The sequence below is a fragment of the Ostrea edulis genome, chromosome 5 (genome assembly GCF_947568905.1).
Source record: "Ostrea edulis chromosome 5, xbOstEdul1.1, whole genome shotgun sequence".
Classification (NCBI taxonomy): Eukaryota; Metazoa; Mollusca; class Bivalvia; order Ostreida; family Ostreidae; genus Ostrea; species Ostrea edulis.
Genome location: NC_079168.1, coordinates 27,252,179 through 27,275,953, shown reverse-complemented (window position 1 = coordinate 27,275,953; position 23,775 = coordinate 27,252,179). Strand labels below are relative to the sequence as shown.

Below are 23,775 nucleotides of genomic sequence, written 5' to 3'. Positions count from 1 at the left end.
GTAAATAAATAATGTTTATTTCATTGAAAGTTGGGTTTTTCCATGCAGCTGTTATTTACATTGTGATGACGTCAACCATGTTTGTTGCAATACTTTTGGCCACTCAGTGTACTAGTAACGAACTATATAAGTTTATGTCTAGTAACATATGATCTGCATGTCATGTCTAGTAACAGATGATCTACAGTTCATGTCTAGTAACAGATGATCTACAGTTCATGTCCAGTAACGAACGATCTACAGGTCATGTCTAGTAACGGACGATCTACAGTTCATGTCTAGTGACGGACGATCTGCATATCATGTCTAGTAACGGATGATCTACAGTTCATGTCCAGTAACGAACGATCTACAGGTCATGTCTATCAACATACGCTCTATAGTTCATGTCTAGTAAGGAACGATCCACAGTTCATGTCTAGTAACGGACGATCTACAGTTCATGTCTAGTAACGAACGATATAAGTTCATGTCTAGTAACAGACGATCTACAGTTCATGTATGTTAACGGACGATCTACAATTCATGTATTTGTAACGAACGATATAAGTTCATGTCTAGTAACACACGATCTACAGTACATGTACTAGTAACAAACGATATAAGTTCATGTCTAGTAACACACGATCTACAGTACATGTACTAGTAACGAACTATATAAGTTTATGTCTAGTAACAGATGATCTACAGTTGATGTCTAGTAACGGACGATCTATAGTTCATGACTAGTAACGGACGATCTACAGTTCATGTCTAGTAACAGATGATCTACAGTTCATGACTAGCAACGAACAATCATGGGCTGGTAACTTTGTTTCTTGTTATTTTAATTTTACAGACATACAATCTTATGTCATAATGTCAATCAATTACATTTACTTGTGTTTCACTGTTTTATTCCTCTTCTTTCCCTTGGAGTGCACGTTAGGGTTATTTATTTGATATAAGGCGCTATATACATCTTTTGCTTTTCATTACTATTATTATCATTGTAGATTGATACAGCGTTGGTGAAACTGTAACTGACGACAAACACAGCTTTGCAGAATTTAAGTAACAAATGCAGTTTAACAAATTCTATTCATTTTTTTTAGCAATTTCACTTCGAACGTCTCTCTGTTCATTAAGTCTATCTGTATATTTTTTGACATCACCACTCTGAAACTAAAAAAGAAATAAGATCACTGAAATCAAAGTTTTGTTTATCAAGCAAGTAGCTGTATAACAATTGACAGGATTCATGACCATTTTGCACTTACGAGTGTTCTTTAATTGCCACAACTACAGTAGAATTTGGGTTTCTCCTGTAACACTGGTTAATTCTGTCATTTATCTTTCTGGGGTACGGGTTCCATTTTCCATCGCAATCTTTCCACATCCATTGATTTACAGCAATGGATAATGACGATTCTGTTGTTTCATCAGATTCTTTATCTGATGACAAATCATCATTCGTTCTGTTGTTTTTGAAATAACACCCTTTTATTACCTTTAATCGTTGAGGACTAAGTAACCGAGAGTCACGTGGTGTTTCATCAAATTTTGAATCATGGTCACGGGGAGCTGCAACAGAAGCAGAGTGGGGTGCTTATAAGGTAATTGCTTTTCATGGTTGATACATTATTACACTATGGTAATGCAAATATACAGGGTATTCCAACAGTAGTGTAGTAGAACATAAGGTACCTTCCGTGAATGTATTTCCAGGAGACTGAAATGGTATTTTATATGTTCGACTCAAAGTGGCTTTCCTCTTCTGATCTTGTAAATAGTCCATTGATTCTGACGAGAAGGGATCGCTAAAGAAAGATGAAGACATCGAACAGTGATCAATCTAAAAACTCCCACAGGGAATACAAGAAAGAGAGAGAGAGTTGGGCAAAGACGCTACAGAGTATCGAAGGTTAAATTTATGACATTGATCAATGTTCTATACTTTTTCCTTTTCCATTTTATATAAGTATGAACATTTGCAAAATGTTCCATTTCATCAAAGAGTCATCGTCAAAAGAAAATTATTTAGCGATTTGAAGTTTTATGACAAAAGGATTTACCATACTTGAATGTCGAATTTCCCATGATACCCAAACCTGTAATCATACGTCTGACCGTTTGACCATCGTACCTGTATATATATATGTATATATACGAACAAATAGAGGTCACGTAACCGATATTGAAGGTCAAAGTTTTCAAATCACATGCTGATTTGTAAGATTACTTGATTTATCAGTTCGTACACAAGCAATAATATCGTCTTTGACTCGGTACACTGAGCCGATAGTTCCATCACCTCCATCTTGATTTCCCCACTTCCAATCTGGACCTACGGTAAAATAAATCATTCCTTATTTTTACTGTTTCGTTTTTTTGAAGATAAGAATGAAGTATGAGTTTGGTCTCATTCACTATACCTCTTTTGACTAAACAGCCGACGGCAATCAATTCATTCTCTAGCATTCGTGGTTCATCACATACAATGACGTCATACTTGTCTTTCTCAAAGATTGATGACCCGTATCTGTAGTCAAATACCGACCCAGTATCCCACTCTACCATAAGGCACCCTGCAGAACGTTTATACTATACATGAATAAAAAATGCTCCAGTTTCGTTTAATACACTACGTTTTCTTAAAAACAAAACAACGGGCCACACAAGTGAGGCAGCAGAATTTGTGACTATTTGAATGTACGTTGGAGGCTTATTTTTCTTATTGTATATCTATACTTGAATTCCCATAAAAAAGATAGAGTTCTTGTTCTAATTTTTACCGTTCCTAAAATGTCCAACAACTGTACCGGGTCCATAATTGTCTTGGTTGTTATACCTCCAATCAGGTCCTCTTATAACTCGTGTGCCAAGGAAGGGTAGGTGTGAAAATCTTTCTTTGTGTAGATCATCCATTTCGTCAAAACCTTCATCCGTTATTTCATCCAAATGAGTGTACAATGATTTCTTTGTGCATATATCAACTATATCATTCTGAAGAGAACATATACTCGTAGCTCATATTTTTATGAAATGCTAGTAGGTACTATTATATGTATATCAGTGTATAGGACATGCATATTATTGTCTTTGTGTCGTAGTACCTGGTCCATTTGTGTGAATTCTTCTCCGGGCATATTGCATGCTAGTAATGTTAATATCATTTCTCTGTCATAACCATCATTCTTCATCGTAAAATGCAAGAGTGATGCTGCTCGCTGTCAAATGATAATAATTTGAAATTTATTTTCCTTAGTTGAAAAGGATAATGATAATGAACAATCATTTATTAAAACTGAATACATCACATTTGCAGTTCAAATAATTTTCAATAAATAATTAGTGTCCTTACTATATTTGTTGAATGTTTTGCAAATTGTTCAGCTTCTGACGGATACACTATTTTTCCTCCTCTTGAATGAGCGCTGACAAATTCCAAAAATGCCTTAAATAGAAAAAAAGAAAGAAAATTCCTTTTAGACGAATGAATCGGTGAAGATGGTGAGTAATGATCAATTTCATAATTCCTATAAAGAATACAATATTAAGAGTTATGCTAACACTGACCCCTGGACACACTAGAAGTGGAATCGGGTGCTTAGGAGGAGTAATCATCCCCTGTGACGAGGAGTGTGAAACACACCTGGACGACTAAACGACATGAGAGTGAACAATGTACTAACCACATCCGGGTCTTTTCCTATAGGTATACAAAATATGGGGTGGCGCCTTCCGATCTTTCTTGTGAGTTGCAGCAGCTGATTTTTATCCTAAAGATTAGATATAAAATAAAACAACTCCTATACAGCAAACCAATTGATTTGAACCCACTTACGAGCAGATTAAGAAAATGTGCAATATATTTCCATTTGATTTCTTATTACATATACATGTTTAACGTAGCATTACTGACGTACCTCCTCTCGTTCACATTGAGGCGAGTCTTCAGCGTCACTAATACGAGTAAAATCTGTCGGTTTTCCATCCGAAATAAGAATTATTCGAGGATGAATATGCAAACCATTTATGACTCTCGTATAAGCTAAAATACAGCAAAAGTTAAAAGAAAAAATCAGACAAATGCTATAAGTTATGAAACTCAACAAATCGTCGAAAAGGTAACAATGTAATTGTAGTAATGGAAAAATGATGGAAGAAAAAGATTAGAGTGTGTTTATCTTTTTCTCTCTATCCTTGTTGATTCGTTCGTCTGTCCTTGTCCGTGTATGCCGTGGGGATCCGGTTAGAATAAGTCCTCAGTACCCCCTTGCTTGTCGTAAGAGGCGACAAAATGGGGCGGTCCTTCGAATGAGACTGCAAAAACCGAGGTCCCGTGTCACAGCAGGTGTGGCACGATAAAGATCCCTCCCTGCTCAATGGTCATAAGTGCCGAGCATAGGCCTAAATGTTGCAGCCCTTCACCGGCAATGGTGACGTCTCCATATGAGTGAAATATTCTCTCGAGAGGGACATACAACAATATTCAATCAATCCTTGTCTTTCTCTCTCTCTCTCTCTCTCCGTTACAAGGAATTTGATAGAAATACATTATAAAGATATGCAAAATCTCAAATATGAACAAGGATAACAGATCTTGAAAAACATAATTGCTATCATTTAAGTGGCGTATAGCAAGCTATATTACGGGGGAAATAAAATCTTTCACCGAGCAGTCAAATTTCGTTTTCAGATAGCTTACCAGATTGAATTGCTCCTAGGGAAAGGAAAAAAGCAGCAGCCAGAGGAGACAACCCCCCAAACTCCACATCATCTTATTCAAAGTAGAGAATAAATTGTCATTAAAATACTCATTCTATGGACTAATGAATTTACAAGAAAGGTGTTTTAAAAGGAAAAATTGGATGCTTACCATAAGAAAGTTTTAAAATTTCACACATCCTAAGCAAATCTCAAAAAGTTCTACTCTGGCGTTATATTTTTTTTTTGGGGGGGGGGGGTAAATCTAGTGTCGATCAACATTTTCTTTAAGGCATCGTGATCATTTATAGTAGTATCGTCATTAACTCTCTTTAAGAACCAAACCAAAAGAAAAATAAACATGCGGAGGGATTTGCTTTACGTCTTGGACTGTTGGGTGCCGGATAGAGTCCTGTTGGTTCTGGGGGTAAAAGTATTCCAAGATAAAAATATTCACATTAAGATGATACACTAGACGGTCATTATGCTAATATATGTTTAGATTCTTATTAATGAAAGGCAAGGATTCATCTCATTCGATATGATTATAAAACATAGTCAGTGATACACACGATTTGAACAAAACTGAATGCATACATAGAAAATCTAATATTCACTGCACTTGCCTGTTGTTGGAATACACTTTTGATATAATTAGACGGATATTTCTCCAATTGATTCACGTTGACCCATTGCGATTTGAAAATCCCATTGAAAGGTTTATCATTAATAACTCAGTTATGAAGAAGTCTTAAAAACTACATTTCTATTTTCTTATTATTTTCGTTTAGTGTACATGTCCTGTATGAATAAAGTGAAGATAACGAACAGTGATAAATCTATTAAATCCCATACAAAATACAAAATTAAGAGTAGTGCAAACACACATCTCATTAAGACATATTCAAGGTATTTTCCATAGTACAATTTGTGCTAGGTAAAACAGAGATCAGAAAGTCTTTATGTTATGTCATGATCCTTAAGCTTAAGATGGCCCATTACATCAAAATGTTATTCAATGGCTCGTTAACACACTTTGTCTGAAGCGTGGAAAAAAAATCACAAAAATCCACATAGGCTTTTATCATTCTTTCGATGATGAAATTATGTTACATTCGAGGAATGACACACCATAAGAGCATAGCTGTGGTCCTTTACTAAGTTAAACAACAATACTGAACAAATGTACGTCACGTTAATTCTAAATGTCACTGTTCGTTATATTCACCTTTCATGCATATAATTTTAAATTATATTAAGAATATGAATGAAAAATAAGACGATTCATAAACCTTCGATACGTGTCACAATTTAATATTGTTGGTAACGTTTTCATAGAGTTGGATAACATTAATATTTTCCTCATTGATTTGCAAATTCAATTAAGGAAATCAAGTGATTTTGTTTTAGACTATCAAACTATACCATACAATATATTGGACGGGAAATCTATTTATTGATACAGAATGTACATCGATGCAGTTTTCCGCCCAGTTTGATGGATCCAAATCGTAAGAAAATGTATCCAAGTAATTTCTTAAACTCTTCAATGTTAAGAAATTGGATACTATATGCCGTTACTTTTACAACAAATGTTTTTCAAGGTCACTATGTCTAAGTACATGGCCATTATTACATCCATGTGCTATGTCAATCACAGCCTGTACTTTATTAATTTCCTGAATTATGTCAAAATCTGCCTGATCTTTATCTACTTCCTGTTTCATTTCTAAATTGCAATTATAGTATTTCCTTGATTTGCTATTTCAGTTTGTGAGTCATTCAAAGTTGATCTTATCTGTATAATGTAACTAATCCTCATGTGGGAAATACTCCGTTTAGCCATTTAGCACGTGCATTTAGCATATGCTACCCATTAGCTTATTTTCGTAGGGGTTCAGAAAGAATAGGTCCTTGTCGTAAGAGGCGTCTAAATGGAGCGGTCCTTCGGATGAGAGCTCGTATTCCCATGTCGCAGCAGGTGTGGCACGTTAAATATCCCTCCTTGCTGAAAGGCGGTAGGCGCTGAGCATAGGTCTAACTTTTGCGGCCCTTCATAGGCAAAGATGACTTCGCCATATGAGTGAAAAGTTATCGAGCGGGACGTTAAACACCAACTGACCAACCCATTTGCTTATGAATTTGTAATGATTCTAATATAAATTTCTTTTCATTTCTGGACATGTTCTGATAAATTAATAAGTAATTAATAAGCACTAGATGTTCATTCGTAAATTATAAACATGTAAGAAGAATATCATCGACATGCATAAATTCAAAATGGAAATCTAGATTTGACTCACCGACATGCCTTTTAATGTCAGCGTATTGATTTGAATAATAATGTTGAAACCTGGTATTTCTTCCACAAACGATGACACATACATTTTCATCAATTTCTGAATGGCAAGCATACTCTGTAATCATGTCCATTATCAATATATTAAATATATGAAGTAGGGTAGTGTGCAATATAAGAATGGATATCATAATATTAACTTAAAATTAGAAATCTTACCGTCTAGTATAGTCTTAAATACATCTTTCATCTGAGTGAAGCCGTCTTCCCCAAGACTTGACGATGTGTCCAATATAAAGACATTACAGGGGCCTCTTCCGTGTTGATACAGTCGTCTACAATCTTTATAAAAATATTGTTCGATCAAAGATGCAGCAAAACCTGGCCGACCTGTGACTGTAACAGGCAAGGCAAATGTCTCAAAAGTCAGGGAAATAATTGAAAGTGATGGACGATACACGATTCATGATATTGCCAAAGTTGTTGGCATATCGCTATTGCGGGTGCATTTCATTTTGAAGCGCATTTTGAAAATACGAAAGATTTCTTCTGCCAGATGGATACCGCATATCTTGACAGATGACCTAAAACAGGTACGAGTACAAATTGCTCAAAATGTTACCCAAATTCAATCAAATACAATTTGCAAACATTGCTACTGGTGACGAAACATGAGTTCATTATTTCGAACTAGTAAGAAAAAACGGAAACAAAATGAAAGGTGAAGATAACGAACAGTGATCAATCTCATAACCCCTAAAGGTAAAACAAAATCGAGAGTTGGGCAATCACAGACCCCTGGATATACCATAGGTGGGATTAGGTGCCTAGCATTGCATCCCCTGTCTATCGGTCACAACATCCGTGGGCCCTATATCTTGAACACGTAAACGAAGTTATCTTTAGTCAAAATCAGTGTGTCAAGTACGGTTTAACAATCGGTTTGAAACAAGTAAGACAACATTTGACGCAATGATAGGTTGTATTAGCAAACTAGATTGTTATAACGACAATAGAATTTGCGAAATGTTGACTTTAAACGAGACTATTGAAACAGCTACACTATCAACACGTTTGTCAGTAGCCTCCCTTGTCGACCGGTCACACCCACCCTATATCCTGATCAAGTTAACGGAGTTATCCATAGTCAAAATCAGCGTGCCAAACACGACCTAAAAATCGGTATGAAACACGTCAGACATCATTTGACCCAATGATAGATTGTATTGACGAACTAGATCGTTATAACAACCATAGAATTTGCAAAATGCTGACTTCAATCGAGACTGTTGCAACTTCTGTACCAACAACTTGTTTGTCAGTAGCTTGCCTCGATTTAGAAACTGACTATACGCAGAACAAGCACTTGCGTATCGAATCAGCTGAAAGACATAAACACCATATGCAGGTGATAATGGAGTATTGCTACATAAATATGGGAAGTTGACGATGGAGAAGCTGAAATCATCCCGTTTGTCATACAGTTGTCAGTTTGCTGTTAATGTCTACTTTCAATAAAATATCTAAGTAGGAAGCAGAAGTGGAAAACTCTGTGGTGTCTTTTATTTCGAGCTCACAGGGACATATCGAATCGACATGCTGACTAACACGGTAGAAGGCCTGTAGTTGCTAAAACCCATAAGCACAAAAAAGGTTCTTTATTGCATATTCTTCTCATGTGATGGTATAACTCTACGAATCCTGGTGCCGAAGGGCAAACGTGTTAAAGTCGGTATTACTGAGATGTTATACTAAAAAAATCCGTAAGAAATATGATCATAAATGACGCCCTGTGTCAGGATTTACCCACCATACTCTCCAAATCTAGCCCAATGCGACTTTGTCCTTTTTCCAAAACTTAAAAAGGTCTTATCTGGTCGTCTTTACAAATCCCGACAAGCCCTATGGCTATTTATTCGTAAAATAAGATGTCTCTTTAGATAAGAGAGATATATCTTCACACTAGAGATAAATCTATATTGGCTGTAAAGATATGTCTGTAAGTTAGAGAGATATCTTTTTACTCTAGAGAGATATCTCTCTAACCAAAAGAGATAACTCATTAAACAAAAGAGTTATCTATTTAACTAAAAATATATCTCTTTAAACAAAAGAGATATCTATTTACGCTTTGGATATCTCTCTATCAAGGTAAAAGGACTTTAACTTAGATTTTTTTTCCGGTGATCATAATGACGTCTCCCTGTTGCATTGCCATTGATATGATGTAACCCTATTTTTTAACCAAGCAAAATCCTTCTAGTGTACAAAAGGCGGAAAAGGTCGAAGAGGTGGTTCGGGTAACATTATCAAGTTGTCTAGAGGCTAAATCCAGTTTAGCTCACATATTTTATCAATTTATTTTTTTGTTGTTTTTTGTTACTTCTATACACTAATCTTTGTTCGGGATTGCAGCCATCATGATAAGATTTGCCTTGGCGGGCTTCCGGTTTAGGGAGAATTCCTTAAGTATTCAAACTAATAAAAATATTGGAAAGAGATATCCTTTTCTCTTTGAGGGATATCTCTTTTTCAACGATTAAGGGGATATCTCTTGTACCTCGAGAGATATCTCTCTAGGAATTCTTAGAGAGATATCTCTTTAAGTGAACAAGATATCTCTCAAAGTTAAAGATATATCTTTCGAAGTGAAAGAGATATCTCTCAAAGTGAAAGAGATACCTCTCAAAGCAGAATATATATCTCTCAAAATGAAAGATATATCTCTGAAAGTGAAAGAGATACCTCTCAAATTGAAAGAGATATCTCTTAAAGTATAAGAGATATCTCTCAAAGTGTAATAGATATCTTTAAAAGTAAAAGAGATATCTCTAAGTGAACGAGATATCTCCCTATGTGAGAGAGGTATCTCTTTTTAGAGAGATATAGATATCTATTTAAAATAAAATATATTTCTTTGATTTAAAGATAAATCTTATTTTTCGAATAAATAGTATAAGGTCTTTCCATATTTGGTTCAGCTATCAATCAGTGCCTCGAAGGTCTATCTAGATCAGCGTACAGTGACGAATTTCAGAAATGGATTCAATTACATTGAAATTATGTACATGTATTTCAAACCGAGGAGAATATATTGAAGGGGTGGAAGGTTCATTTCACTGAGTCGAATGCTTTTAAGATATCGTACAATACACATTACATATCGAACAGCCCTCGTATGTAGTATTACTTTGGCAAGATTGCTAATGTGCAATACTTATGATTTTTACATAAAACGTTTTGAACGTGAAAGCAATCGCAAACCTGATAAAAAGAGAAGAAAACGCTCCAAAAGATTCATGAACTTTATATTTATAACCAGTATCTAGCACAAGTAAATGCATTCGTTTTAAAATGACTAGAACTGTTTTGCTGTAGTTGATGATATAAGAGTTTGTTTTAGTAATATAAGAAGACAGTGGCTTGAAAAGACAAATATGTATTTTCATTACAAAGGCACATAACATCTAGACAAAGATGATGTGTAAAGCAAACTTTTTCCTATTTGAAACGAGTTGTAAACGGAGAGTATAAAATAAACAAAAATATGTAATCTTTATATAACAAACATTGAAACACTTTAATCTGTTAAGAGTTTTCGGAAAAGTGAGCTCTTTAGTTCCTTGTCCCTCAATTTGGAGTACAGTTTCTCCGTATATTCATCATGAGTGGCATGGATGTTCAAAGTATAAGATAAGCAGGTATGTGAACTTCGGATATTTCACCGAACATAAATGTAAACGGCAAATTGACTTGTAACGAGATTACAGACGAGATTACGTCAGTTTCCTCCGTCGTCAAATTCCCATAGTTTGTGGAAATATTCCATTATCATCTGTAAATGGTGTTTTTGTCTCTCAATGGATTCGATATGCACGAGTATGTTCTGCGTATGATCAACTTTTAAAACTAGACAGGCTACTGTCAAATAAGTTTCAACAGTTGTGTTTAAAGTTGGCTTTTCGCAAAATCTATAGTTGTTATAATGATCATCTTCGCAAATATGGTTAAATACTGTCTGATGTGTTTCAAATCAATTTTAGACCGTTCTTACGTACTTAGTTTGGTTATGGATTACTTCTTTTACCTATTTAGAGCTCATGCCGGATATATACGACCGGCTGTCAAGGGATGCTTACTCTTCCTAGGAAACTGATCCCACTCCTGGTACATGTATATCCAGGGATCCTGTCTTTAACAAAGGGAGGAAGCTACGTTTTGAGTGTTTACACGAGACCATTATGTATCATAACAAGTTGAAAAATATGCGCGGTAGTTTAGATAGATTACGAACGCACCCTAAAAGAAAAGAAAAAAAAACACACCCCACTACCCCTGGATCTAAATATTGATCCAATTGACTGTATTCATCGAATGTTATGAGAGAATCATACTACTTTCGGTAATACATAATTATCAACAATTTACAATCTATGTTGACATTCTAGAGTTTTCTTTGAATGTTTTCCGTGTACGTTAATGTATTGCCATTCCCCCGGTGTATAAAAAGACTGTAAAAGTATGCGTCCTAGTATCATATGCCCGCACTTAATTTCAATTTATATGAGAAGGGAATCGGACTGACACGTTAAATAAGATTTTACTTCCACTAAACACAATTGTCAATAATTGAAAATAAAATTATATAATTCATAATATTGATAAATTCTTTTCGAAACATATTCTGCAGCATACATAATAAATATTCCATATTCTGTCGATATTTACATGCTATAGACAACAAATTGTTTACGTGTCCCATCGTCACGTAACAGTTATGATGTCATCAGTTTGTTTTCACATTGGTTAGACACAAATTACACTAAAGTAGTACAACAATTGCATTTCTTTCGTTCTTAGTTTTCTTTTATGTATCAATAAACTTAAAAGAAAATACCATTGGGATAATATATATATATATACATATTAAAATGTTTATTTGAAACAGGACGTCACATTGTTTTCCGTATTCCATGCCAGCCAATTCATCTTAATGTACTCAAGAGATATACACGAACAAGTTAGGGTAACAAACAATCTTTTAAATCCTATGAAGAATACATATCAAAGAGTCGGGAAAACACGTACCTCTGGACATACCTGAGGTAGGCTCAGGTACCTAGGAGGAATAAGCATCCCCTTTTGACCGGTCACATCTGAATAAGCATCAGATGCAGATATTAAACATCATGGACGTGGGTTTTCATTTCGGTGATATTATATGTTCCTTCAAGAATTAAAAAGATCAAGATGCACGAGCGAAACTTGATGTTACCTATTTGCAAACAAAGTAAGACTTTGCATATCATATTGCATTAGACACAGAAAGCTCTAATCGCAGTATAGATTAAGGTAAATTAATATTTTCTGGGCTATTACTAGTCCCCGATTTTCAATTTCAAGAAGACATTGCAAACATTACTCGATACTTAGTAACACATATGTACGAAAGCCCAGAAGGCTCATTCGAGATTCGAAATTCAAAATACGAGATTCGAAATTCAAAATATGAGATTCGAATTTCGAAATTCAAAATCCAAATTGACCAATCAAAATGTAGGTCACAGCCCTCAAAGGATTTTATAAATTGAAAAAAGACTTTTTATGTTTAGCACTAGGAATTAAAACAAGTACTCATCTCTTTGACCACACAATAAAACCAATTTTATTATATAATTCTGAAATATGGGGTGGGTACATAGGTTCATGGAATAAATTAAAATCATCACCATTTGATCCAGACAGACTTTTTAAATCACTTCACTGTGAGAAGCTTCATCATAAATATTCTAAATGTATTCTGGGTGTACATAAGAAAAGTACAAATTTTGCTGTACTATCAGAATTGGGGAGATTTCCTCTACATCATGATATTTTTTAAATCAATCATTTGTTATTGGTACAGGCTTGAAAACCAAAATGAATTTAAACTACTTAATGATGCTTATCTATGTAGTAAATCTTTACATTTAAACAGTAAACTGTCATGGTACTCACTAGTAGAAAAAGCTTTAGAATATATCAAAATTGGATATCCGTTAAGAGATTTTAGTCAGTATAGATTTAAGAAAATTGTAAAGAAATTACTCTGTGATAAATACACTGAAACCTGGTACAATAATCGAAATAAATTAATTGATGGGAAACTGTGTACTTATTTTAAGCTTAAGGAGCACTTTGGTTTTGAGAACTATCTTAATAAAATTAAAAATTTTGATATTAGGCGATCATTTGTAAGTTACGGATATCAGCTCATAAATTAATGATTGAAGTTGGTAGATATTCTGGTATTACTAGGAATGAACGAATATGTAACAAATGCAACTCCGGTTTATTAGGTGATGAGATCCATTTTTTGATTAAATGTGAAAAGTTTGCTGATGAAAGAAAATCTTTTTGTGGTGCTATAGAAAAAAGTTTTTTTTTTTTTTTTTTACCAAACTCAATGATGAACAAAAATTCATTTACATACTATGTTCTGAAGAGCCATCCATTCTAAATATAACTGGAAAATTTATTTTGAACAATATATGACACTGTATTTGTATATAACTATGTGTTATGTAATCACTTCTTTCTTTACTTGTATATGTATATGTACATTATTTGTATGTATTTTCATGCTGCCCCTTGAAGGCCCTTGATTGGAAATAAATATAGTTTAGTTTAGTTTAGTTTATACATGTAAACTTAAAATATGACAGGAAGCTTATTCTTCTAATATGTTTACCAAACAAACGAAACATTTCTTCTAAAACTATAAATGTTTTGATGTATGCTTAGCATGCAGACAGGCCCGTAGAAAGCGGGAAAGGAGGCAGACAGAAAATTTGTTCCAGCTCCCACTATTCTCTCTAGAGAAGTCGAAAGGCATGATGAAGGCTATGCCTCTCGACTTCTCCAAAGAGAATACAGCTCCCACATATTAATTCTGCACTGTATGTGATAACCAAGTCAGATAATGACGAATACACATCATGATATACCTTTAAGAGAAATCGTATATGAAACCTATTAACCGATGATACCCCTCCAACAATTGATTCTAGTTTGAAATTTTTCAGTTATCTATATATAAACAATGGAGGAAATTCGAACCATGAATATATATTCATCTCAGATCTATGTTGTATCTTTTTACATTTTTAGGCTCCAGGAAGCTTAACTACGTGCGTGATAACGGCAGAATACTAATCTATCCACGTTTTAAAATTATCTTATGCACTGCTTCATATTATATCAGCCTACTTACATGTGCCACATGAACTGGTAGGCCTAATTTTGTCTTTTATATAATTATAACGTGCCGGGTGTTTACAGAGTGTCTAGGCTCGTACCCGGTTCACCCGAGTTTTAATGAACAATGATCAATATAGTAAATTTCACCTATCTGGTGTTTATCTAAACACAAGAAGTACATGTTGCAATGTATACATGTATTCTTTACACCTACCTGGTGTTTAATGTTTAACCCCTATGCACAACTGGCACTTGTCACTCGTCAGATCTATGCCTGTTTGTAGCCACTGGCCTTCACCACTTGTATCTGTCACCTGCCTGCAACAACCTGTGCTTGCCACTTGCTTATGCCACCTGTTTATGGTCACTTTCCTTTGCCAGTTGCATATACCACTTGCCTGCAACGACTTGTGCTTGCCACTTGCATACACAATTTAGTAAGTCACTTGCCTAGGATGCCTCTGTTAATTGCTAAGAATTTATTAAACCACAACGTCAAACATATCCTGACACTGGAACAATTCTTTATAGTATTTACCTTCCATAGGAATACCATCAATTTCCAACACCATTTACAAGTGGCTGCTCCATATATGTCTCTGTATGTCCGTATCAACAGGCTATAAGATCTTCCATATCATAATGTAATTAGGGCTTCAAAAAAGTCTTCCTGACTATTCACAACATGTAATATCTATTTTTGTTTGTCTTTTTGTTTTATAATATCAATTGTTGTTAACTCTATTTAATCAACACACATATTAATTACAATATTTACACTGATTTAATTACATAGTCAAAGTGAGATACATCATTTAACAAAGGGGCATAACTCTCAACCGTTTCATAATAATAGTAGGGGTCTATACCTCCTAATATTTATTAAGGGTTGATATAGTATAGAACCCTAATATTACTATTACGGGCAAAATTATCGGTTCTTGAGATTACATACTTGAACATAAAACATACCAGGGGCGTACCCAGGGTACTTTTGATGTGAACACCCGAGTAGGCAGGGGGTTGGGGGCCTCCCAATGGGTCCAGGACAAAGCCCTGGTGGGGGCCCAGGGGGCAAAGCGCCCCAGAAACTGGTAAATTTTAGACGATTTCGATGTGTATATTTGACCCTCCTGAACGCATTTTTCGTACACTTTATAAAATTTGTTACGCAGCCATATTCGAGGCCTTTTCTTTTTATGTACGAAATGCGGACAGACACTTGTAAAATCTCAAAAATGAGAAAAGATCTGTCCTATATCGCTGTATGACGAACCCACTACAAACAATTTTAGAACAAATATAATTGTCATAAATATTCCGGTGATGGTGGTGGTGGTGGTGGTGGTGGGGGGGGGGGGGGGGGGGGGGATGTGAACCCATGCGCTTGTACATGTGTCATTGTTAACTCAAACATGAACAGTTATCTTCATGTAAAATAAATCATAAGAATATGATCATTCAAGCAGGAAAAAATGGCATGCAGGTAAACCTATAGATTAATCTAAAATCAGAATCTATTGCTACGGATTAATTTTAATTCACATAACCTTCGATTCCATTTCAATTAAAGTGTACTATTTGAGGTGTATTCGACCTGGTTCCACCCCCCCCCCCCCCGCTTTCTATCAACCTGACTTTCTACAGGCCTGTTTGCATATAATGACATGATTTATAATGTCAAAATATTGCCCATTATGAATCAATGAGATAAGATTATTTTTAAAACGTAGATAGAATATTTTTCTGTCGTAATGACACATGTAGTTAAGCTTCCTGGACCCTAAAAAATGTAAATATAGATCGGAGAGAAATGATTTATTCATGGTTCGAATTTCCTCTTATTGTTTATATATAATAGATAAGTACTTTACCCAAACACCCACAGCTACTGGCCTGCTAAGCATACATCATAACATTTATAGTTTTAAAAGAAATATTTCGTTGTTTGGTAAACATATTAGAAGAATAAGCTTTCTGTCATATTTTAAGCTTATATACATGTACTCTCTACCCTTTAATCTATTGTGACCTACATTTTGATTGGTTAATTTGGATTTTGAAATTCGAATCTCGTATTTTGAATTTCGAATCTCGCATTTTGAATTTCGAATCTCGATTGAGCCATCTGGGCTTTCGTACATGTGTACATATGACAACGACTTACTATTGGAAGCGTCGATCCGGGCTTGTGCTTGCCAAAGTTGCTGTGCTTCTTTGAAATATAAAGCCATCTAAATTTGAACTCCACGTGAAACCCTATATATATTACGGAATTACAGTAATTAATAGATTATTACATGTAAATGTATATAAACGAAAATATTTTTTTTTTTGGTGAAAAAAATGTATTTGCAGTCGCAGTAAAATAATAATAATGATAAATTAGTTGCATTTCTCAAAGTAAACGTAGATGGCTTAATCAAAAATGGTTGTGCAATTTTCACGAAATCAGACCAATGTAAATTGTCAATTCGAACAGCAGAGTACATTTATGTTGTTTTTGTGGTCCTACTTTATTTATTTACAACATACAATCTCTATCCGTATGTACTAGAATCTCGATAACCCTACTTATTCATACAAGGAAACTTCTACTTCCCCCAAAGATAAGCACAGACTGAATAAGTACTGGGCCTGTGAGTCAACCCGAGACCTAATTCCTTACTTTTAGCTTTATGCGTTTTCAATTCATATCCGTGTTGTCTCAGATTTGTCATGATAGAACAATGCGTCAACGCATTCAATTTAAAATGTCTCTTAACAAACAAGTGATCATTACAAGTGAACGCACGCAAACAGGGGGTTTGTTTGTTTGAATAACCAAGTATATGGATAATTTACAAGGACTAGCTCTAGAAAAAATAGAACGAATCTTACAGAACTCATTGTCTTACCCTGTGTGCAGGCTTCACTTTAAGATTGATGACTTTTACTTCCAAAATTGAATTGATCAGATATGAATATTCTCACGCAGAATTTCCCTGTTTTGAATTTCCCATCCTATTGATATTATCCACCAACATATGCTTTTCAGGAAATGGACGAATTTGAAGATGAAAATGAACACGAAACGAGTACGAATTTTAATGAATCCTAATCTCGATGATTGGATTTATTGAATAATTAAATCTACTCAACAATACAATGAATTCTACAAAATATACGCACAGAACTTTACTATGTTCCTTTTAAAGAGCATAGGTTATATTTCAAAGCAAATCTTTATTAAATATTCATAGTATGCATTCATATTCATATTATGCATTAAATCGCAATGAAAGTTCGGAGTGGTACGTTAAACAATATACATGTACAATCTATACAATGAAATGAGCACTAAATTGTTCTATTTACAAACAGAACATCTATCTATTATTTCGGAAACACATACACACGCACGTATCACGCACACACACGGACAAAATAATTGAGAGCTGTATCCCTCTTTTGATGATGAAATCACACTACATATGAAATATCTTAACGATCCATTAAATAACTTTTATATGTAGCGATCAACCTTGAATAGTTCGAGTAGAAAATATTCATATCAGTTTGATTCAATCGGAAACTTAAAACCATGAATAATTGTCTAACATATTGATTTTTTTCTTTGTAAACTCAGTTACATTACAGAGGTATAAACTAAATTATGAATTCATAAGCAATATAAAACATAGTCTACTGAAGGTAGCAAGGAGTATTTATTTTGCGAAAGGAGGGAAATTCGATTTATTGATTTTTAAAATTAATTTTTCACTCCCTAGATATTCCAAATGAAATTTCTTAAGAACTGTTAGCTAATAATTTTTATAAACACACCGTCCACATTAGTTTCTATCAACCTAGGCCTCTCCGTCACACACCATTTCCCCTACCCGATTTCCTGCAGAAATTTGACAAGCAAAAACAGGTAGACGAACTTTTCAGCTACCTGCCTGTATGTATCCTACTATCTGCAAACCATCTCTTTTTCTATCTTTTCTACATGCTTGAATGTGCCTTTTCAGTTTACAGTGTTTAAATCTAGCATTACAGCTAGCATTACATGTAAGTGTCGCATTTAACTTCTGTCTCCATATTATTAACTTTAAATAGAGGAGATTTACATTTGCATACCTTTGATAAAAATAACCCCATTGACAAATTGCCATCAAGAATCCTTTCGACTTTATGTCAAACAGGACACCCCAGATTCTCCATTGCCAACATCCCATATTTATGTGGTAATATACAATGTTATTTCCCGCATATGGTGTTTTTCTTTCTCAATTGATTCGATACGCACGAGTGTGTTCAATGTATGATCTGTTTTCGCTTGATGATGATTTATTTTCGTAAACCAATGTACAAAAGGTATAGAGAAATACAAATTCTACAGTATACAATACACAAATTCAGTATCCAGAGTAGAACAAAGGGGAAAAGGAAAAAGGAAGAAAGAAAAATTCAAAGCACACATACATACACACACACATATATATATACATACACACACACATATATACATACACCAATGCATATACTGTAAATAAAGAACATGTACATGATGCAATGTACGTATTACTAGCCCATGAAAGTTAAGTAATCAAAGTGTTGGTATAAAAGATAAATTTTCATAATTTTTTCAAAATACTATTTTTAGATTGGAATATATTTTTGTACTTAATAATTTCAACATTTGTTCTGTTTTCCAAATGAATAAAACGATTTCTGTACAAAAGTAAATGTGGACAAGCTGAAATATAATGAAACTCATCTCCGAAGTCATTTTTGTCACAAATAATGCATTTTCTTTCAACATTTTGCCATCTACCAGTTTCTAATGTATGGTCATAAGTTCTAAATCGACAAAAAGTTATTCTTTTTTTGGTATAAAATTCATCTAAATAATCTTCAAAGCCAAAATTTCCTTTGAATACTCTATGGTTTAATCCCTTTGAGGAATTTGAAACATATTTCCAGGTTTGCTGAAATTGGTCAAACAATCTAAGTTTCACACTTTCATTTAACCACTTTTAATTAATCGGGTTCTGGGACATGAAAATACTGCTGTATCCTGATGAATCTAAAGTATGTTTTATACATAATAGCCATTTTGAATTAAATTCGTTTAAAATGTCTTTATTATATATCAAGTTATATAAAACCTTTGACAGTTTGTCATCTCTCTGTGATAATAGTTTTGCCCAGTAACCTAACATTCTGGTTTTGATGTATATGTGCAGTGGATAGGCTCCTTGCTTACCGTATACCATATGATTTGGCGTTGACTTTTTCAGACACAGTAACAATTTACGAAACTTTAGATGAAGTATTTCAATTGATTCAGTATTTACATAGCCCCATATTTCACTAGGGATTATGATGTGAATAAGTTTTTTTTTTCTCCCTCTTGAGGTAAAAGTTCCGACAGTGGATATAGCTGCATCTGTAATCATTTCACATAAAGTCTCTACACGGTCATTAACAATGTGTTTATCACAATTATTGGGATTTACCATATATAAATTCCGATTCAAACTATCTATTCTATCTGAGTCAATATTATCTACGGAAAGTCTGAGTTTTTCAATATCCCATTTCTTGATTTTGTTTGGTTCAGCAATATCATTACAATCATCAATATCATCATCATCATTCTTTTTACAATCAAACACAACATACGATGCAATGTGGATCTGAAAACATGCTACAAAAATTCAATACATTCAAGTTATATACATGTTTCATAGACTTTACTGAAACAATTACGTAATCTACAACACTAGCTTCTTCACATGTGAGTAAAGAAGACGGTTCACCAAACCTACCGTTACAGACAAATAAATTGTTACCTTTACAAAAATCTAGGAAAAGGTTATCATAATTGTTCTTTTTATTTTGACTACTTCTTTCATTAAAACAAAGAAACAACTAATCAACCATTCATGTACATTGTATACTCATGAGGTTCGAGACACACAAAATTGTCGAGACACACAAAAGTTGACATTGAAGAATTCAGACATTCACTAACTTGTTTCAAGTAATAAACATGCACGTGAATTAACCTTACACATCTCTCCAGCCATTTGGCGATTCATCCATTGGAATCCACCCTGGATAAACAAAGTCTTCAGTAGAATTGTCCTTAAATTCTTTCGAAAAGTCCGATCCAGGGACAAATATGTGTTTGTAATACACAGTTGTCCCCCTTGCCATCCAACCAATCCACCATCCGTACGTCCCGACGGACATGATTGTGTGATTGGCCAGAGATAACAGAGCCATGTCTTCAGCTGCCGATAGTCCCCTAGAGAAGTAGACATTTTCTTCCGCACCCAAAGCCTCTTTGGCCCACTTGATATCGTTAGAACCCACTATGAATAATACATTTTTATATATACGGCGGAAATAGTTCATTGCATTGATGTAGTAGGTTGCATTAGGTGTAAGTTTGCCGTATTTCAAATGTCCTTCTGTTGCATAATCACCCCTTCGTATGTGTATACTCACAACCTTATTGTTTTTCTTTCTGGTATCGAAATTCATAATTAACATAATGTTCTGAAATTGAGAAAATGCCTTGTCTCTTATGGGTTTTTTAAACTTAAAAATATCACGAATTTCCTGTTCATATTTACTCCAATATTTCCAAGATTGGTAATAACCATCAAATCGAACACTCTCAGAAGTAGGAACATCGAAGAGATCCTCGTCGAAAGACAACCCCCATCGTTCAACGTGAAGAGATAGTCTTGTGCACACCTTTTCTCTATTCCGAATTTGTTTTGGAGTTTTATCTCGAATATTAAAGACCTTCAGAAGTTCAAAGTTTTCTGGAATGACGGGATTTAAGTTTTTGATTTTAGAAATTATATGAAGAAAAGCATATTCGAGCATTAAATTACCAAGTCTTCCTTTAAAATTTACGCATGCTATATGTGGTGGCGGTGTCTCATCTCTTGATGAATTCATCAGATGGCAGAAAATGATACAAACTATACTGCAAAGCAACGTCACACATACATGACCTGTGAAGAAAAATATAAATACTGGCATAAAAAACCCATCAAGTAATATATATGCATATATACATAAAACAGGGTTCTCCATCATTTCAAATTTCACTGCGTTACAGACTGTGCGTAGCGGTTTCATAACATCTAGAAAAAACTGCGCACGAAGCGTCTCAAGAATTTTTTTTATTTCTGATAATGTATCCTATATCTTTTATAAATATATAATAAAATTATTACAACACGCACGCACCCCCCCTCCACCGACACCCCCACATACATATTATGCATTAAATAGTATATATGAAAGGTGGATGTATCGAACAGTGATCAATCTCTTATATACATGCATGGTGCAAATATTAGGCATTAATCAATCTTGGTATTGAGATTTTCCACGACGCTGCTGTTTGTTCATCTGTTTCTCAACTTCTTCTTTATCACACTGAGAGCACTAAGACCTCTTTAATGAAAGGTGAAAATAACTCCTACAAGCAATACAAAATAGATAGTTGGACAAACACGGACCCCTGGACACACCGGAGGTGGGATCAGGTGCCTAGGAGGAGTAAGCATCCCCTGTCGACCGGTCACACCCGCTGTGAGCCCTATATCCTGTTCAGGTAAACGAAGTTATCCGGAGTCAAAATCAGTATGTGATTTGTCAATTTGTCAATATGAATTGTAATACTTGTATCGATTTTATTATAATTTAACAAATATCAGCACAAATTGAAAATGGCTCTTCTCCAGTTCTCCTCAGAGATCCCTCCCTGTAGGATACACAGAGATCCCTCCCTGTAGGATACACAGTGATCCCTCCCTGTAGGATACACAGAGTCCTTCCTGTAGGATACACAGAGATCCCTCCCTGTAGGATACACAGAGATCCCTCCCTGTAGGATACACAGATATCCCTCCCTGTAGGATACACAGAGATCCCTCCCTGTAGGATACACAGAGATTCCTCCCTGTAGGATACACAGAGATCCCTCCCTGTAGGATACACAGAGATACACAGAGATCCCTCCCTGTAGGATACACAGAAATCCCTCCCTGTAGGATACACAGAGTCCTCCCTGTAGGATACACAGAGATCCCTCCCTGTAGGATACACAGTGACCCCTCTCTGTAGGATACACAGTGATCCCTCTCTGTAGGATACACAGAGATTCCTCCCTGTAGGATACACAGAGAGTCCTCCCTGTAGGATACACAGAGAGTCCTCCCTGTAGGGTACACAGAGATCCCTCCCTGTAGGATACACAGAGATCCCTCCCTGTAGGATACACAGAGATCCCTCCCTGTAGGATACACAGAGATACACATATATCCCTCCCTGTAGGATACACAGAGATCCCTCCCTGTAGGATACACAGAGATCCCTCCCTGTAGGATACACAGAGATCCCTCCCTGTAGGATACACAGAAATCCCTCCCTGTAGGATACACAGAGATTCCTCCCTGTAGGATACACAGAGATCCCTCCCTGTAGGATACACAGAGATCCCTCCCTGTAGGATACACAGAGATACACAGAGATCCCTCCCTGTAGGATACACAGAGATCCCTCCCTGTAGGATACACAGAGATCCCTCCCTGTAGGATACACAGATATCCCTCCCTGTAGGATACACAGAGATCCCTCCCTGTAGGATACACAGAGATTCCTCCCTGTAGGATACACAGAGATCCCTCCCTGTAGGATACACAGAGATCCCTCCCTGTAGGATACACAGAGATACACAGAGATCCCTCCCTGTAGGATACACAGAAATCCCTCCCTGTAGGATACACAGAGTCCTCCCTGTAGAATACACAGAGATCCCTCCCTGTAGGATACACAGAGATCCCTCCCTGTAGGATACACAGTGATCCCTCGCTGTAGGATACACAGAGATCCCTCCCTGTAGGATATACAGAGATCCCTCCCTGTAGGATACACAGAGATCCCTCCCTGTAGGATACACAGAGATCCCTCCCTGTAGGATGCACAGTGATCCCTCCCTGTAGGATACACCGAGTCCTCCCTGTAGGATACACAGAGATCCCTCCCTGTAGGATACACAGAGATACACAGAGATCCCCCTCTAGGATACACAGAGATTCTTCCCTGTAGGATACACAGAGATCCCCCTCTAGGATACACAGAGTTGCACCATATCTAACTGTTCTTGGGATGTTACTTGAACTCTCGACAAAACATCCCCACATTAAAGACATTACATGTATTCCACATTGTTGTAGGTCAATCTATTTAGTTTATTTTATTTTTTTAAAAGAAATATTTAGATGAAATTAATTTAACATTGCGTTATTAAAGTAAACCGAATTAATTATATCTAAAGTTAACAATCATTACATCAAATATTCTCTTTTTTGTAAAAAAAAAAATCAAGTACCTTCATTTGACACATGTTCTAGCGATGTGTATTTCAGTAACCAGACATCGTAAAATCCAAGTGGTGAAATGAATTTTAAGGGCTTGAACCGGAGACATTGTATTCTGTCAACACAGGACAATCATTTGCGTTAGGTCTTTTC

At 35.3% G+C, this 23,775-nt stretch overlaps 2 protein-coding genes across 12 annotated transcripts in view; both read right to left on the bottom strand.

The window, feature by feature from the left end:
- Positions 1-17,330, bottom strand: LOC125652126 (uncharacterized). 2 transcript variants are annotated; one of them, XM_048881097.2, is made up of 16 exons: positions 17,125-17,330; positions 16,395-16,486; positions 7,208-7,330; positions 6,993-7,106; positions 4,691-4,762; positions 3,909-4,033; positions 3,675-3,761; positions 3,344-3,436; positions 3,096-3,209; positions 2,775-2,985; positions 2,415-2,567; positions 2,241-2,326; positions 2,055-2,125; positions 1,687-1,799; positions 1,260-1,563; positions 1-1,164 (listed from the first exon to the last, which is right to left on the bottom strand). In XM_048881097.2, the coding sequence occupies exons 2-16, from the start codon at positions 16,459-16,461 to the stop codon at positions 1,068-1,070; spliced, it is 1,830 nt and encodes a 609-aa protein (XP_048737054.2). In that variant the 5' UTR covers positions 16,462-16,486; positions 17,125-17,330; the 3' UTR covers positions 1-1,067. The 2 variants fall into 2 exon arrangements, with proteins under 2 accessions (XP_048737054.2, XP_056021571.1); XM_056165596.1 differs by lacking the exons at positions 16,395-16,486; positions 17,125-17,330 and adding an exon at positions 14,442-14,877.
- Positions 17,331-18,541: 1,211 nt separating this feature from the next.
- Positions 18,542-23,775, bottom strand: part of LOC125652130 (galactoside alpha-(1,2)-fucosyltransferase 2-like) — a 37,563-nt gene continuing 32,329 nt past the window's right edge. For 9 of the 10 annotated variants that reach the window (XM_056165603.1, XM_056165597.1, XM_056165598.1 and 6 more), the window contains one exon: positions 18,542-21,246. In XM_056165603.1, the coding sequence (XP_056021578.1) occupies positions 20,285-21,246 (962 nt within the window). In that variant the 3' untranslated portion in view covers positions 18,542-20,284. Of the gene's footprint in view, positions 21,247-23,633 lie in introns of all 10 variants that reach the window. The other variant, XM_048881111.2, reaches the window with a different exon arrangement.